A 19,171-nucleotide genomic window follows, 5' to 3' on the forward strand; every position below is an offset into this window, starting at 1 on the left:
CTTGTTGCAAACAGGATGCATGTTTTGGAATATTTTTATTTTGTACAGGCTTCCTTCTTTTCACTCTATCAATCAGGTTAGTATTTTGGAATAACTTCAATGGTGTTGATCCATCCTCAGTTTTCTCATATCACAGCCATTAAACTCTGCAACTGTTTTAAAGTCACCATTGGCCTCATGGTGAAATCCCTGAGCGGTTTTCTTCCTCTCCGGCAACCTTAGTTAGGAAGGACGCCTGTATCTTTGTAGTGACTGGGTGTACTGATACACCCTCCAAAGTGCTTTGTTTTTTGTACCCATCTACCAATAGGTCCCTGGTCTTTGTGGTTGAATCTGTGTTTAAAATTCACTGCTCGACTGAGAGACCTTAGAGATAATTGTACAGTGGGGAAAAAAAGTATTTAGTCAGCCACCAATTGTGCAAGTTCTCCCACTTAAAAAGATGAGAGAGGCCTGTCATTTTCATCATAGGTACACGTCAACTATGACAGACAAATTGAGAAAAGAAAAAATCCAGAAAATCACATTGTAGGATATTTTATGAATTTATTTGCAAATTATGGTGGAAAATAAGTATTTGGTCACCTACAAACAAGCAAGATTTCTGGCTCTCACAGACCTGTAACTTCTTCTTTAAGATGCTCCTCTGTCCTCCACTCGTTACCTGTATTAATGGCACCTGTTTGAACATGTTATCAGTATAAAAGACACCTGTCCACAACCTCAAACAGTCACACTCCAAACTCCACTATGGCCAAGACCAAAGAGCTGTCAAAGGACAGCAGAAACAAAATTGTAGACCTGCACCAGGCTGGGAAGACTGAATCTGCAATAGGTAAGCAGCTTGGTTTGAAGAAATCAACTGTGGGAGCAATTATTAGGAAATGGAAGACATACAAGACCACTGATAATCTCCCTCGATCTGGGGCTCCACGCAAGATCTCACCCCGTGGGGTCAAAATGATTACAAGAACGGTGAGCAAAAATCCCAGAACCACACGGGGGGACCTAGTGAATGACCTGCAGAAAGCTGGGACCAAAGTAACAAAGCCTACCATCAGTAACACACTACGCCGCCAGGGACTCAAATCCTGCAGTGCCAGACGTGTCCCCCTGCTTAAGCCAGTACATGTCCAGGCCCGTCTGACGTTTGCTAGAGTGCATTTGGATGATCCAGAAGAGGATTGGGAGAATGTCATATGGTCAGATGAAACCAAAATAGAACTTTTTGGTAAAAACTCAACTCGTCGTGTTTGGAGGACAAAGAATGCTGAGTTGCATCCAAAGAACACCATACCTACTGTGAAGCATGGGGGTGGAAACATCATGCTTTGGGGCTGTTTTTCTGCAAAGGGACCAGGACGACTGATCCGTGTAAAGGAAAGAATGAATGGGGCCATGTATCGTGAGATTTTGAGTGAAAACCTCCTTCCATCAGCAAGGGCATTGAAGATGAAACGTGGCTGGGTCTTTCAGCATGACAATGATCCCAAACACACCGCCCGGGCAACGAAGGAGTGGCTTCGTAAGAAGCATTTCAAGGTCCTGGAGTGGCCTAGCCAGTCTCCAGATCTCAACCCCATAGAAAATCTTTGGAGGGGAGTTGAAAGTCCGTGTTGCCCAGCGACAGCCCCAAAACATCACTGCTCTAGAGGAGATCTGCATGGAGGAATGGGCCAAAATACCAGCAACAGTGTGTGAAAACCTTGTGAAGACTTACAGAAAACATTTGACCTGTGTCATTGCCAACAAAGGGTATATAACAAGTATTGAGAAACTTTTGTTATTGACCAAATACTTATGTTCCACCATAATTTGCAAATGAATTCATAAAAAATCCTACAATGTGATTTTCTGGATTTTTAAACACTATAATTGTACACAGAGGGAGTCCATGCCATTTCAGCTTTTCAGCTTTAATTAATTTGTAAAAATTTCGAAAAACATAATTCCACTTTGACGTTATGGGGTATTGTGTGTAAGCCAATGACAAAAAAACTCAATTTAATTTATTTTAAATTAAGGCTGTAACGCAAAACAAAATTTGGAATAAGTCAAGGGGTGTGAATACTTTCTGAAGGCACTGAATATAAATTGTTGGTAATTACTAGTTAAATCAGCCATTAATCCCCATTGTGACATGGGGAATGGAAGCTTGTTGTGTGCAACAGGGAGGTCCAATTGAATGCAAAAATTCACAAAAATGTTTTAATTGTTAAAACATTTCTAGCCTGTCTATCTATGGGTAGAGCAGGGTGGACGTGTTATGCTCGACCCGCTCAGTTTTTCATGATAAAACACCATAAAATGGCCAAAAAGAGTAGAACCAGCTCACCTGCTTTTACACTATGATTTTACTTTTGATTTTGAAAGAAATATTTAAAAATGAAATAGTTTCACCATATTAAAATGAGAGTTCAGTTCACGTAACAGGGTTAACCTTAAAATGAGGGGACACGTAAATGAATCACTAATCCCATGAAATAAATAATAATCTTCAGATATAACTTTGTTAAAGCAACAAAAAAACTAGGGCTTTACAATGATGGTAAAAACTTTGAGTATTTCTGGGGTTAGTGGGTTAAAATCTTACTAGAAGTCACAGAGGGTGCACAGGGGAATATGTCAAAATGCTGAATATTGGCACATTAGCAAGTCTTTGTTCATATTGAAAATCTGATTTACTGAATTCTCCATGTGGTCTATATTAAAGGGCACTTCATTTCATATAACAGGCTTTTAAAATGCAATATTGGTGCATCATTTCTACTTAACATATCAAATGCATTTAAAAGGTACTCATTTCGTGGAATGACCCAGTACACGTTAAGTTCTGTCAGTTGGAAGTTGGTTGCAATGCACTCATCAATATTTTTTATAACGGTGGGGGAGAGCCAAGATGGAGACACGGTGGCTTCAACACAGCACCCCCTATTAGTAATCTAGTGCATATATAAATCATTGGTAATTACTAGTTAAATCAGCCATGAATCCCCTTGTGACAGGGGGAATGGAAGCTTGTTGTGTGCAACAGGGTGGTCCAATTGAATGCAAGAACGACCCAGTACACGTTAAGTTCTCCCCGTTGGACGTTGGTTGCAATGCTCTCGTTAAGTTTGTTTGTTTATTTGTTGCACACGGTCACTACATGACCGATAATGTATCGTGTTGTCATTTATGTAGTCATTTAAATGCATCTTAGTGCTTTTGGTATGTGTCAAGTACAATTTTGACAAACTATATTGTAGCGGCGGCAGCCTATTAGAAGACTTGGAGGCGTGGCTTGTTGGGGGTGTGGTCTCCCATGAGACGGATTGTCATGGCAGTTAATTTGTTATGTTGTGTTCTGTGAAGGTTAAGCTGCTGTGGAGTCACAAGATGGTGGATAGGGAAAAAATGAAGAAAGTGGAACATATTAAAAGTAAATGTAGAGTGCTGGAGAAGGAAATTGAACATGACGAGAGTGAGGATGAATTAACTGTGGTGGCAGATGCGAGTTTGAGCCTCGTCCCGATGGTGATAAATATGTTTTTTTTCCAAGTGGGAGTGAGATTTTTTGAGAGAATGGATCCTTGCCTTCTGGTTGATCCATATGTGGTGTCAGGTTGGGTGGAGAAGAGGTTGGAGAATGTTGGGTTGGTGAAGTTTTTACCAGATAAAGTCAAGTTATGGTCATGTGGCAGCAGTGTGTAGGAGGGAGATTCCTAGATGTGAGAAGTGTGCAGGAGGGAATGTTTAGTGTCGTTGGAAGAAGTTCTGTGTGTAAACTGTAGGGGTACCCATGGTAGGGGTACACATTGCTTTGTCTCAGAGGTGTCAGGTGAGAGAAAGGCAGGTTGAGGTTGCCAGGATCAGAGTAGTGCAGAAGGTGTCATATGCTGAAGCAGTGAAGAGAGTAGTAGAGGAAGATGGGTCCAGGGTGAGGAATCCTGAGAGGATCCCTGTGAGTAGGCTGAGGTCAATAGAGAGTGATAGGAATAACGTGCTTCAGTAAGGTTGTTTTCTTGGAGTTCATGGCCATGGTTGTCACCTGTACTGCAGGAATGAAACGTAAATCACAGAGGATAGATGTTGTGGTGGCAGCTGCAGAGAAGTACTTGGGTGTACAAGAATTTACTGTAAAATAATCGAACCCACAATTGCTTTGTGAAAAAATTGCCCCACCAACTAACCCTACACCCATTAAAACCTTATCACTATTCCACTACTTTTGCCCTATCTGATCCTACACCAGGCTGACAGCCTGGGAGGACAGGACACTATCAATCAAAACACCTTGTGCCCAAAGCCTATTCCCCCTCAGGAGACTGAAAAGATTTGGCATGGGTCCTCAGATCCTCAAAAAGTTATACAGCTGCACCATCAAGAGAATCCTGACTGGTTGCATCACCGCCTGGTATGGCAACTGCTCGGCCTCCGACCGCAAGGCACTACCGAGGGTAGTGCGTCCGGCCCAGTACATCACTGGGGCCAAGCTTCCTGCCATCCAGGACCTCTATACCAGGCGGTGTCAGAGGAAGGCCCTAAAAATGGTCAAAGACTCCAGCCACCCTAGTCATAGACTGTTCTCTCTGCTACCACGCGTCAAGCGGTACCGGAACGCCAAGTCTAGGTCCAAAAGGCTTCTCAACAGCTTCTACCCCCAAGCCATAAGAACAGCTAATCATGGCTACCTGGACTATTTGCACTCTTTTACGCTGCTGCTACTCTGTTTATTATTTATGCATAGTCACTTTAACTCTACCCACATGTACATATTAATTACCTCGACTAACCGGTGCCCCCGCACATTGACTCTGTACCGGTACCCCCCTGTATATAGCCTCCCTACTGTTAATGAGACTGACATAAGTGCATGTGATACTAAAGAGCCTACTAAAGTTTCATTGTTAAGACAGTCACCATTTCGTTACAATATGATTTGGGAATTGTTTTATATTTGCCATACATTTTAATTTAAGAATATATTTCTTACAAATACATTTAAATGCATGTAGGAATATATTTTACAAAACATTTCCAAATACATAAAAATATATATTTACCAAATACATCAATAAATGTATTTCAGAATGGATTTTGAAGTACATTTTCTGATGCATTTAAAATATATTGTGATGGAAATGTTAATATACAGTACATATACACTACCGTTCAAAAGTTTGGGGTCACTTAGAAATGTCCTTGATTTCGAAAGAAAAGCAATTTTTTTGTCCATTAAAATAACATCAAATTGATCAGAAATACAGTGTAGACATTGTTAATGTTGTAAATGGCTATTGTAGCTGGAAACGGCTGATTTTTAATGGAATATCTACATAGGCGTACAGAGGCCCATTATCAGCAACCATCAGTCCTGTGTTCCAATGGCACGTTGTGTTTGCTAATCCAAGTTTATCATTTTAAAGGGCTAATTGATCATTAGAAAACCCTTTTGCAATTATGTTAGCACAGCTGAAAACTGTTGTGCTGATTTAAAGAAGCAATAAAACTGGCCTTCTTGAGACTAGTTGAGTATCTGGAGCATCAGCAATTGCGGGTTTGATTACAGGCTAAAAATGGCCAGAAACAAATAACTTTTCTTCTGAAACTCGTCAGTCTATTCTTGTTCTGAGAAATTAAGGCTATTCCATGCGAGAAATTGCCAAGAAACTGAAGATCTCGTACAAAGCTGTGTACTATTCCCTTCACAGAACAGCACAAACTGGCTCTAACCAGAATAGAAAGAGGAGTGGGAGGCCCCGGTGCACAACTGAGCAAGAGGACAAATACATTAGAGTGTCTAGTTTGAGAAACAGACGCCTCACAGGTCCTCAACTGGCAGCTTCATTAAATAGTACCCGCAAAACACCAGTCTCAACGTCAACAGTGAAGAGGCGACTCTGGGATGCTGACCTTCTAGGCAGAGTTGCAAAGAAAAAGCCATATCAGACTGGCCAATAAAAAGAAAATATTAAGATGGGCAAAAGAACACAGACACTGGACAGAGGAAGATTGGAAAAAAGTGTTATGGACAGACAAATCGAAGTTTGAGGTGTTCGGATCACAAAGAAGAACATTTGTGAGACGCAGACCAAATGAAAAGATGCTGGAGGAGTGCTTGATGCCATCTGTCAAGCATGGTGGAGGCAATGTGAGGGTCTGGGATGCTTTGGTGGTGGTAAAGTGGGAGATTTGTACAGGATAAAATGGATCTTGAAGAAGGAAGGCTATCACTCCATTTTGCAACGCCATGCCATACCCTGTGGATGGCGCTTGATTGGAGCCAATTTCCTCCTACAATAGGACAATGACCCAAAGCACAGCTCCAAACTATGCAATAACTATTTAGGGAAGAAGCAGTCAGCTGGTATTCTGTCTATAATGGAGTGGCCAGCACAGTCAACTGATCTCAACCCTATTGAGCTGTTGTGGGAGCAGCTTGACCATTATGGTACATAAGAAGTGCCCATCAAGCCAATCCAACTTGTGGGAGGTGCTTCAGGAAGCATGGGGAGAAATCTCTTCAGATTACCTCAACAAATTGACAACTAGAATGCCAAAGGTCTGCAAGGCTGTAATTGCTGCAAATGGAGGATTATTTGACGAAAGCAAAGTTTGAAGGACACAATTATTATTTATATTAAAAATCATTATTTCTAACCTTGTCAATGACTACATTTCCTATGCATTTAGCTATATTTCCTATTCAAACTCATTTCATGTATGTTTTCAAATCAAATCAAATCAAATTTTATTGGTCACATGCGCCGAATACAACAGGTGCAGACATTACAGTGAAATGCTTACTTACAGCCCTTAACCAACAGTGCATTTATTTTAAACAAAAAAGTAAGAATAAAACAACAACAAAAAAGTGTTGAGAAAAAAAGAGCAGAAGTAAAATAAAGTGACAGTAGGGAGGCTATATATACAGTAAAATAAAGTGACAGTAGGGAGGCTATATATACAGGGGGGTACCGTTGCATAGTCAATGTGCGGGGGCACCGGCTAGTTGAGGTAGTTGAGGTAATATGTACATATGGGTAGAGTTAAAGTGACTATGCATAAATACTTAACAGAGTAGCAGCAGCGTAAAAAGGATGGGGTGGGGGGGCAGTGCAAATAGTCCGGGTAGCCATGATTAGCTGTTCAGGAGTCTTATGGCTTGGGGGTAGAAGCTGTTGAGAAGTCTTTCATGGAAACAAGGACATTTCTAAGTGACCCCAAACTTTTGAACGGTAGTGTATATATTTTTACAGATACACTACCGGTCAAAAGTTTTAGAACACCTACTCATTCAAGGGTTTTTCTTGATTTTTTACAATTTTCTACATTGTAGAATAATAGTGAAGACATCAAAACTATGAAATAACACTTATGGAATCATGTAGTAACCAAAAACGTGTTAAACAAATCAAAATATATTTTATAATTGATATTCTTCAAATAGCCACCCTTTGCCTTGATGACAGGTTTGCACACCCTTGGCATTCTCTCAACCAGCTTCACCTGGAATGCTTTTTCAACAGTCTTGAAGGAGTTCCCACATATGCTGAGCACTTGTTGGCTGCTTTTCCTTCACTCTGCCGTCCAACTCATCCCAAACCATCTCAATTGGGTTGCGGTCGGGGGGATTGTGGAGGCCAGGTCATCTGATGCAGCACTCCATCACTCTCCTTCTTGGTCAAATAGCCCTTACACAGCCTGGAGGTGTGTTGGGTCATTGTCCTGTTAAAAAAAAACCACACCATAACACCTCCTCTTCCATGCTTTACGGTGGGAAATACACATGCGGAGATAATCCGTTCACCCACAACGCGTCTCACAAAGACACGGCGGTTGGAAACAGAAATCTCCAATTTGGACTCCAGACCAAAGGACAAATTTCCATCGGTCTAATGTCCATTGCTCGTGTTTCTTGGCCCAAGCAAGTCTCTTCTTCTTATTGGTGTCCTTTAGTAGTGGTTTCTTTGCAGAAATTCGACCATGAAGGCCTGATTCACACAGTCTCCTCTGAACAGTTGATGTTGAGATGTGTCTGTTACTTGAACTCTGTGAAGCATTTATTTGGGCCGCAATTTCTGAGGCTGGTAACTCTAATGAACTTATCCTCTGCAGCAGAGGTAACTCTGGGTCTTCCATTCCTGTGGCGGTCCTCATGAGACCCAGTTTCATCATAGCGCTTGATGGTTTTTGCGACTGCACTTGAAGAAACGTTCAAAGTTCTTGAAATGTTCCGTATTGACTGACCTTCATGTCTTAAAGTAATGATGGACTGTCGTTTCTGTTTGCTTATTTGAGCTGTTCTTGCCGTATTATGGACTTGGTCTTTTACCAAATAGGGCTATCTTCTGTATACCCCCCCTACCTTGTCACAACACAACTGATTGGCTCAAACGCATTAAGAAGGAAAGAAATTCCACAAATTCACTTTTAAGAAGGCACACCTGTTAATTGAAATGCATTCCAGGTGACTACCTCATGAAGCTGGTTGAGAGAATGCCAAGAGTGTGCAAAGCTGTCATCAAGGCAAAGGGTGGCTATTTGAAGAATCTCAATTATAAAATATATTTTGATTTGCTTAACTTTTTTGGTTAAAACATGATTCCAAATGTGTTATTTCATAGTTTTGATTTCTTTACTATTATTCTACAATGTAGAAAAACCCTTGAATGAGTAGGTGTTCTAAAACTTTTGACCAGTAGTGTATATATTATTATTTTTAATACATTCTGTAATATATGTTGGAATGTATTTAAAAGTTATTAAATATTGTTTGGTGCCAATTTCAAATATTTCACATATATCCCCAAAAATGTATATAAAAATATATTTTAAATGTATATATTTTTTCGTATGGGGGAGTGTCCCGTGTGAGCTAGAAAATGGGACACGCAGGCTTAGCTACCTCACTGAAGTAATCAGGTTACACTAATATGTTTGTTGACATTGGTTCACATGATGAAGACTGTTGTACTTCTGAGTTTACTGGTCAGTAGTGTCATACAGTATATAGCAACAGGTCCCAACAGTCTTTCTCAGAGGTCATCATCGGATCATATAAGTGGGAAGGAATTTATGTGCAAAATAGGAGTCAGACATAATAATTATCTCTTGACCCTACTGCTCACACTTACAGTATCTATGGAAAACTATTTGAATTCATTTTGGGTCCTTGTGCTTTACATGAGGTACAACAGTAGACACAAAGTTCAGGCAAACTAAACTATTTATTTCTTATCAATTGAATTGAAATATGATTCAGACACAATAAACATTTGTCTTGTCTTGTCCCTTCTCTATCTAGTCTTAGGTCTAGTTAACTATGTGTATGACACCACCTACTGGTGGCGAGTACTCGCTGACACTACCTACAGCAGATTACGAAACCAGGAAACCATTCAGCTGGGGGAACATCCTCCACCACCACACCATTAGCACACAAACAGATGTACTTCCTAACCTTATGTCCTCAAGCGCAGGTCTGGAAACTGAGGCCATCTCTGTAGGGATCTCACTGCTGGGCCATGTGGGAGTGACGTGGGAAAAAGCATCATACCAATGACTGTATTGAAGGAGGAGGGCCTTCTTCAAGCAGCCTGTGTTTCCTGTGCCCAAAGGGGGAGCCAGATTCCTTTCATGAGCATCTGTGGAGCTACATCTGCACTGCCAAAGGAGAATGCCCAACATTCCCAGAATATTAACACATACCACTGTAGATTAGATTAAAGCAGGACTTCTATACAGACTACTTATAGTCATAGCATCTGTATGATGTATTCAGATTATTACAGGAGTTTGGGGTTCTAATTAAATGTATCTCTTTAAGGCTACTGATGTCATTAATAATTTCAAAGAGCCATGACCAAAAACAGAGAAATACCAAAACATTTCAAACAGCTCAATCATTTGAAGTTAGGAATTAATTTGAGAGGCACTGTGGCGGGACAAAACATGGCCAAATAAAGTATAAGACAGATTTCAGTTGCCTCAAATTTGACATTCCCTTTGCTGTTCATATGTCACCTGCCACAAAGGTAGACAAGAAATGGATCTACAGTGGCGAAAAAAAGTATTTAGTCAGCCACCAATTGTGCAAATTCTCCCACTTAAAAAGATGAGAGAGGCCTGTAATTTTCATCATAGGTACACGTCAGCATAATCCCAGAAACCCTAGACCCACTCCAATTTGCATACCGCCCCAACAGATCCACAGATGATGCAATCTCTATCGCACTCCACACTGCCCTTTCCCACCTGGACAAGAGGAACACCTACGTGAGAATGCTATTCATTGACTACAGCTCAGCATTCAACACCATAGTGCCCTCAAAGCTCATCACTAAGCTAAGGATCCTGGGACTAAACACCTCCCTCTGCAACTGGATCCTGGACTTCCTGACGGGCCGCCCCCAGGTGGTAAGGGTAGGTAACAACACATCTGCCACACTGATCCTCAACACGGGGGGCCCCTCAGGGGTGCGTGCTCAGTCCCCTCCTGTACTCTCTGTTCACCCATGACTGCATGGCCAGGCACGACTCCAACACCATCATTAAGTTTGCCGACGACACAACAGTGGTAGGCCTGATCACCGACAACGATGAGACAGCCTATAGGGAGGAGGTCAGAGATCTGGCCGTGTGGTGCCAGGACAACAACCTCTCCCTCAACGTGACCAAGACAAAGGAGATGATTGTGGACTACAGGAAAAAAAAGAGGACTGAGCACGCCCCCATTCTCATCGATGGGGCTGTAGTGGAACAGGTTGAGAGCTTCAAGTTCCTTGGTGTCCACATCACCAACGAACTATCATGGTCCAAACACACCAAGACAGTCGTGAAGAGGGCACGACAAAGCCTATTCCCCCTCAGGAGACTAAAAAGATTTGGCATGGGTCCTCAGATCCTCAAAAAATTCTACAGCTGCACCATCGAGAGCATCCTGACTGGTTGCATCACCGCCTGGTATGGCAACTGCTTGGCCTCTGACCGCAAGGCACTACAGAGGGTAGTGCGTACGGCCCAGTACATCACAGGGGCAAAGCTCCCTGCCATCCAGGACCTCTATACCAGGCGGTGTCAGAGGAAGGCCCTCAAAATTGTCAAAGACTCCAGTCACCCTAGTCATAGACTGTTCTCTCTGCTACCGCACGGCAAGCGGTACCGGAGTACCAAGTCTAGGTCCAAAAGACTTCTCAACAGCTTCTACCCCCAAGCCATAAGACTCCTGAACAGCTAATCATGGCTACCCGGACTATTTGCACTGCCCCCCCACCCCATACTTTTTACGCTGCTGCTACTCTGTTAAGTATTTATGCATAGTCACTTTAACTCTACCCACATGTACATATTACCTCAACTACCTCAACTAGCCGGTGCCCCCGCACATTGACTATGCAACGGTACCCCCCTGTATATATAGCCTCCCTACTGTCACTTTATTCTATTGTATATATAGCCTCCCTACTGTCACTTTATTTTTACTTCTGCTCTTTTTTTCTCAACACTTTTTTGTTGTTGTTTTATTCTTACTTTTTTGTTTAAAATAAATGCACTGTTGGTTAAGGGCTGTAAGTAAGCATTTCACTGTAATGTCTGCACCTGTTGTATTCGGCGCATGTGACCAATAAAATTTGATTTGATTTGAACTATGACAGACAAAATGAGAAAAAAAATCCAGAAAATCACATTGTAGGATTTTTAATGAATTTATTTGCAAATTATGGTGGAAAATAAGTATTTGGTCAATAACAAAAGTTTCTCAATACTTTGTTATATACCCTTTGTTGGCAATGACACAGGTCAAACGTTTTCTGTAAGTCTTCACAAGGTTTTCACACACTGTTGCTGGTATTTTGGCCCATTCCTCCATGCAGATCTCCTCTAGAGCAGTGATGTTTTGGGGCTGTCGCTGGGCAACACGGACTTTCAACTCCCTCCAAAGATTTTCTATGGGGTTGAGATCTGGAGACTGGCTAGGCCACTCCAGGACCTTGAAATGCTTCTTACGAAGCCACTCCTTCATTGCCCGGGCGGTGTGTTTGGGATCATTGTCATGCTGAAAGACCCAGCCACGTTTCATCTTCAATGCCCTTGCTGATGGAAGGAGGTTTTCACTCAAGATCTCACGATACATGGCCCCATTCATTCTTTCCTTTACACGGATCAGTCGTCCTGGTCCCTTTGCAGAAAAAGCCCCAAAGCATGATTTTCCACCCCCATGCTTCACAGTAGGTATGGTGTTCTTTGGATGCAACTCAGCATTCTTTGTCCTCCAAACACGACGAGTTGATTTTTTACCAAAAAGTTATATTTTGGTTTCATCTGACCATATGACATTCTCCCAATCCTCTTCTGAATCATCCAAATGCACTCTAGCAAACTTCAGACGGGCCTGGACATGTACTGGCTTAAGCAGGGGGACACGTCTGGCACTGCAGGATTTGAGTCCCTGGCGGCGTAGTGTGTTACTGATGGTAGGCTTTGTTACTTTGGTCACAGCTCTCTGCAGGTCATTCACTAGGTCCCCCTGTGTGGTTCTGGGATTTTTGCTCACCGTTCTTGTGATCATTTTGACCCCACGGGGTGAGATCTTGTGTGGAGCCCCAGATCGAGGGAGATTATCAGTGGTCTTGTATGTCTTCCATTTCCTAATAATTGCTCCCACAGTTGATTTCTTCAAACCAAGCTGCTTACCTATTGCAGATTCAGTCTTCCCAGCCTGGTGCAGGTCTACCATTTTGTTTCTGGTGTCCTTTGACAGCTCTTTGGTCTTGGCCATAGTGGAGTTTGGAGTGTGACTGTTTGAGGTTGTGGACAGATGTCTTTTATACTGATAACAAGTTCAAACAGGTGCCATTAATACAGGTAACGAGTGGAGGACAGAGGAGCATCTTAAAGAAGAAGTTACAGGTCTGTGAGAGCCAGAAATCTTGCTTGTTTGTAGGTGACCAAATACTTATTTTCCACCATAATTTGCAAATAAATTCATAAAAAATCCTACAATGTGATTTTCTGGAGAACTTGCACAATTGGTGGCTTACTAAATACTTTTTTTCCCCACTGTACCTTAGAGCAGACCTGGGTTCAAATACATATTTCTGTGTATTTGAGTATTTTCAAATGATTTTTGCCAAATCAGCTACTTTAATTTTAAGTATTTGAAAGTATTTTGAATAATTATCTATAAATAGCTGAAACTATTTAAAATACTTATTTCCAAATACGTTATTTCAAATACCCCTAGGACCAAACAGATCTGGGGACAAATGCAAGGAGTATTTTAATATTTGTATTTGAAAATATACTGGTCTGTTTATTTAAGCATTTTCAAATACATGCCAATACTTTTCAAGTGTATTTCCAAATACTTGTATTTTCAAATAAAAAATATCCAAATACATACTTCAAGTGTTTTTGTAAGTAATTGAAATTCCCTAAATAGTATTTGCACACAGGTCTGCCTTAGATATAAATTAATTAGGCTAGATGTAAGTATACAGTATGCTACTTATAGTGTATGCATGTGTTTGCATCTTTGCTATAAACTGTAACATGAACATGCATCTTAGCTTTGCAGTAAACATTCAACATTGCCATCTGTTGGTTACATGCTGTACATTATACTTTACGGCTACTGAGCTCCAGCAAAGTAAACATTAAGTTGAAAACATAAAGGAGGTGAAAACCTCAGGATGCTTTTAGAATCATTTTAAGAGGTGAAATATCATGCTGGGTTAGTTGGAGAGGATTGGAGCAGTGGAAAAGAGGCCTCGGCAGAACAGAACCTCAGGGAGTATAAGGTAATGGAACAACACACCCAGGTAGAAGTACACTATTGTAAGGACTTGGGCGGCTACCTGATCTCTCCTTGGCTGCAACATTCCACCCCCTTTGAATAAGCCCTGGGATTTTATGTAGCCACTACTGAGCTATCTGTTTTGTACACTAGTTTGTTACCTGTGCTTGTAATTCCTGGACATTATACTCAATTTGGAGAGCCTCATCGTACAGTTTGTTTATCTAATGAAATAGTCACACTGTGATAGTGGTTTAAGCATATTTGTCCTTTTCATGTAAATGGGAAAAAGGAGATACCCATACAAAATGTCATGAAGTATTACTGCTGTTACATGTCATTATAATGTTGTGAAGGGGATCCTTCTGATATTCTATTAACATAAATAGACACACAGCAAATTGAATAATCCACAAGTGTACATTTATTGAATCAGTAGATATTACATGTTGGCAGTGTACACCCACAGAGAAAGTCTGGCCACATAACATATTTCCGTATGAAAGGTGCCTTTCTCAAGCATTTGGCTGCCTCCCTGTCACATTTGCAGAGAATCTTCTCACATTTGTCCTTGAGATCATCTGGAATGAAAAGAGTGAGTAGGTTCCTTCAATGACAGCTGATGTGAAAGGAGTGGTCTGTGGAGGATTTGAAGGAAACACTCAGAGGTTTAGAAATGTTAGAAAATGTCTGATGCATAAATAAACACTAAACATCCTGAACGGTGTTGCTTGTCCCATGTGCTTTCGCGATTAGCAATTATGGTGAGAGCTTAAAATACCTGAAAATGTGGGTGAGAAATGATTCCTTTCGTGCCCATTCCCTCCTAGCCCTCCCATCCCCTAAAATGTCTGCAGTGTTTGTAAACTACTATGGTGTTTGTTGATCACACATCTGTTTATTTCAATGCACTGAAAATCCCATTCATTTTTTACAGCAAAACTATACAAAAATGACAAAGTCACAGCATGTAGTATTTTCTTTCTCTAAATGTCCACACCTGTGTAAGGGGAGGGATATACTTATTCAGCTTGATTTAATCATTGTCTCATTCATGTGCATAAAAAGGAGATGGTATACCACATTCTGCAGTCTTGTCCTCACACGTCCATTGATACTTTCTTGTCTTGGTTTGGCAACCAGCAATGTCTGCATCTCCATAGCAGCAGTCATGTTTGTGACAACACCTTAATTAAGGAAAAAATACACTACTGTAACACTTAAAACAGGACATTATAAGAACTATTTGCTGTCTCAGTGATGCACTACATAAGTAATACAGGCCCTTTTTCTAGTTTGAAAAATACCCAATTTAAACTATAATTGGATGAATAATGTTTGAGAAACTATTAACTGAAAAGGCAGAGACTGGGCATTTTTCCATATTATTGTAGCTTGGACCAACCGCAGCTCTATTTAAAACGACAGGAAATGAAAGAGGATGGGCTCAACTATTGTTGGTTGTGATGAGGTGGTGTTGAAGGAGTCAGGCGCAGGAGGGTAAATCACAGAATAACATTGGCTTTAATCCGCAAAATACAGGTTTACGCAGAAATGCGTCAAACACACTCCAGGGCACAAAACAGGCGCACTGGAAAATACAAGGCACACGGGAAATACTCCTGTCGATACAAAATACACGAGCTCCACCGAGCTCCACTAACCTCCACAATAAACAATCACCCACACAGACAAGGAAGCAGAGGGAACACTTATACAATGACTGATGAGGGAATAAGGACCAGGTGTGTGTGATTGAAGACAAGACAAATGGAGTGATGATAAATGGATCGGCAGTAAGCCGGTAACGCCAAACGCCGGAACCTGCCCGAACAAGGAGGGGAGGCAGCCTCGGCGGAAGTTGTGACATTAGTAGGCAGGCCTGTGAGAGATAGGCTGGAGGTTCTGTAGTTTAATGGTTTCGTGGGAGTTCATGTCTGTGATTAGTGGACAGAAGGAAATTATGGTTAGGATTTTGGGTGTGGGAGCGCTGGTTGTGCATATTTATTTTCAAATATCCAATTGACACGAGGGCAAAACCTCAAAAGAACACCCAAAATGATACACTTTGCAGTTTGAACTGCATCACATAATGCAGGTTGTTATTGTGGCCTACCAGACTGAACAGTTGATTGAGGGGTTTTTCATTCAGTGGTACACTAAATGATCTGAGTTTGTTATGAAATGGCGCCCCCCCAAATAACAAAACAACATGTTTATAACATGTTTATAACACATCATTACAACTATATAGCTCAGTTATACATAATCAGCTTCACAGAACATGCCAGACTTTTACATGCTAGAACATCTCATCACGCTTCTGTCCTACTGCCTCACCAGTCTGCTTTATCCCTGGGCCAGCCCTGACCCCCCAGTCCACAGTAGCAGCCATACATCATATAAGCCAGGGCTGATCTGCCCGTGCTGCACTTGATGACTCCTGCCAGCTCCAGTAGCCCTCTCTTAGTCCGTGGGGGCCTCTGCAGTGCCATAGAGGCCATTACCACTGCAAAAACAACAACAACAACAGAAGAAGAACATGAAACTCAGCTCTTCACATGTACACCAATCACGTGTACATACATTTTGTTCAAAATGTGCACTTGCATATACTTTTCTGTATGTAGCAGCTTTGCTTAGTATGTGCCATTTGCTTCATACTATCTCTTTAGTCATATGTCCTGTCATCAAGTGAATATTGATAAGTGGAGATCTGTGATTAGTCTCTCATATAAAAATGATTTTGAATGTCTAAGTGTCCAAAGTGTCTGAATGGAAATGATGTATTATTACAAGTCTATTTATGAAGTGACAACCTAATATTGCAATTGCAAGCCTGGAGAAGTCCCTCACATTTTCCAAGAAAGATACTCTTTGTAATTGGGAATATTAAAGATGAATAAAGTTCATATTCAGTTAAGATTAATAAAGGTGCTTAGCAAATGTCTATGTTTTCCCTTTCTGTCAGACACATGATTTCCAGTGTTCTATTTGTGAAACTCATTTGTGTACGGGTTGATGGTCACTAGACTTGTTACTGAATGTTATGGATTGTTCTCATATCGTTTGATAGTGATTGACACCAGAGCTACTGAAGGTATAAGGACTGAGGACACAATGACATTATGAACACTTTGATTCTGTAGCAGCTGGCAAAGTCACTGTCTTGTTTTAACTTTGTACAAGCCTCTAGAGCTGATGTTTAGAGAACATTTGATACTGTCTGATTAATATATAAGTACCTTCTCAGAGAAGGCCCGTTCAACGTTTTCTATGCTTCTATGCTGGGGTGTCTCCTTGTTGCAACTTGTATTAAACCAAATGTATTTATGATTGACTATAATTTCTCTGACACTGATATTTTTAGACAACCATAGCTTATGAAATTAACCCCCTTTCCCACAATACAAAACAATTTCACACTTTGTATGGGACTTCTCTACTTTTTGTTCAGCTGGAAATTCTTTTTACACTCTTATACTCTGGTCTAGTTCTATAACCTATTTTCACAGATCTAATTAACATGAAATTGTCATGTGCATATTAGTTGTCATCATACAAGACATGACAATTGACATTGGTACTGATGAGCTCTATATAAAGATCACAAGATTATTGAAATGAAAGATTAAACCATTTCAAGATCATACAGTTGTATTCTTGTGTGAAATTAAGGAGTTGAATCATCAGAATCTAACGGATCTAATTTCCTTTCATGTTAGATCCCTGAAGGCACTCATAACATTGTCCTTTAACATTACTTCACTCCCTCTCAATCCCTCTTAATTATTCCCTGCAAAATGTGTTAAAAAGTTAAAGAAATTCAAGCAGCAATTTACCAGAGAACAGCAGAAGTATCCGATAAAGTGCAGGCATGGTGTGCAAGAGGGAGTCTGCATGCACTGCTGCTTATTTACACTCTGGTGTGGAGAGTTTTTTTTTGAGTCTGGTTTGAATAATCTCCTAAGGATCACTCCCTCCTCCTCTCAGGACGCTCTGCTGTAGCCTAATCCTTGAACACTGATCTGAACTTGGTTTGAGTTCCCTCTCTGTTAGAATCACCCCAGAGTCCATATTTTAGTATTACTTAAAGCCAATTGCTCAATGACTTTTGTTCAGATTCTGGAAGACCAAGGACTTCAGTTCAGGACTAATGCCATGTAGAATACTAGAAGTAGGTCTACTTTATCAATACATTAATGTCTGTGGTCCTTGTTTTATCATGTCAACAGCCTTATTGCATGCAATTCCTCACAGAAACCATGTTCATAAAGGCCCAGCAAGTCAAATGTGTCAAAATGTTTTATCAAATCAAATCAAATCAAATGGCCCGTTCAACGTTTTCTATGCTTCTATGCTGGGGTGTCTCCTTGTTGCAACTTGTCACATACACGTGTTTAGCAGATGTTATTGTGGGTGTAGCGAAATGCTTGTGCTTCTAGCTCTGACAGTGCAGTAATATCTAACAAGTAATATTTAACAATTTCACAACATATACCCAATACACACAAATTTATGTAAGGAATGGAATTTAAGAATATATACATATATGGACAAGCAATGACAGAGCGGCATGGACTATATACAGCACAATATTATAGAATACAGTATATACATATGAGATGAGTAATGCAAGATATGTAAACATTATTAAAATGACTAGTGTTCCATTTCTTAAAGTGGCCAGTGATTTCAAAAGGTGGCCAGTGATTTCAAAAGGCAGCAGGAGCCTCTAATGTGCTAGTGATGGCTATTTAACAGTCTGATGGCCTCGAGATAGAAGCTGTTTTTCATTCTCTCCGTCCCAGCTATTTTTTTTGCTTAACACTTTTTTTACTTGTTTTACTTTGCATTGTTGGTTAAGGGCTTGTAAGTAAGCATTTCACTGTAATGTCTACACCTGTTGTATTCGGCGCATGTGGCAAATAAAATTTTATTTTATTTTATTTGATGCACCTGTACTGACCTCGCCTTCTGGATGATAGCGGGGTGAACAGGCAGTGGCTTGGGTGGTTGATATCCTTGATGAACTTTTTGGCCTTCCTGTGACATCGGGTGCTGTAGGTGTCCTGGAGGGCGGGTAGTTTGCCCCCGGTAATGCGTTCGGCAGACCGCACCACCCTCTGGAGAGCCCTGCGGTTGCGGGCGGTGCAGTTGCTGTACCAGGCGGTGATACAGTCCAACAGGATGCTCTCAATTGTTCATCTGTAAAAGTTTGTGAGGGTTTTAGGTGCTATATTTCCGTTAATAATTCATATGAATTATAATATTTATTTGTTGACATTTCAAGATCTCATCATGTACATTGTACTGTAATTTCATAGCTTACTAAAGTAAAAAGTCAGATCACACAGTTTGTGGTCAACAGGGGGCCCTGTTTCCTCGAAT

The 19,171-nt window shown here is 40.9% G+C and overlaps 1 protein-coding gene across 1 annotated transcript; it reads right to left on the minus strand.

Annotated features, from left to right (window-relative positions):
* Positions 1 to 14,181: 14,181 nt before the first annotated feature.
* LOC121550731 (phospholipase A2-like) lies at positions 14,182 to 17,707 on the minus strand. The gene is made up of 4 exons (XM_041863084.2): positions 17,623 to 17,707; positions 16,121 to 16,289; positions 14,861 to 14,967; positions 14,182 to 14,361 (listed from the first exon to the last, which is right to left on the minus strand). The coding sequence occupies exons 1-4, from the start codon at positions 17,657 to 17,659 to the stop codon at positions 14,213 to 14,215; spliced, it is 462 nt and encodes a 153-aa protein (XP_041719018.2). The 5' UTR covers positions 17,660 to 17,707; the 3' UTR covers positions 14,182 to 14,212.
* Between the last annotated feature and the right edge of the window lie 1,464 nt (positions 17,708 to 19,171).

Source organism: Coregonus clupeaformis, chromosome 7, assembly GCF_020615455.1.
Source record: "Coregonus clupeaformis isolate EN_2021a chromosome 7, ASM2061545v1, whole genome shotgun sequence".
NCBI lineage: Eukaryota > Metazoa > Chordata > Actinopteri > Salmoniformes > Salmonidae > Coregonus > Coregonus clupeaformis.

Excerpts from the sequence above, each read along its gene's own strand:
- LOC121550731 (XM_041863084.2), bottom strand. The coding sequence starts at position 17,659 with ATGCCTGCACTTTATCGGATACTTCTGCTGTTCTCTG. Across the intron at positions 16,290-17,622 it reads GATACTTCTGCTGTTCTCTG|TGGTAATGGCCTCTATGGCA; the intron begins GTAAATTGCTGC and ends TTGTTTTTGCAG. Across the intron at positions 14,362-14,860 it reads GGACAAGACTGCAGAATGTG|ATGATCTCAAGGACAAATGT; the intron begins GTATACCATCTC and ends TTTTCATTCCAG.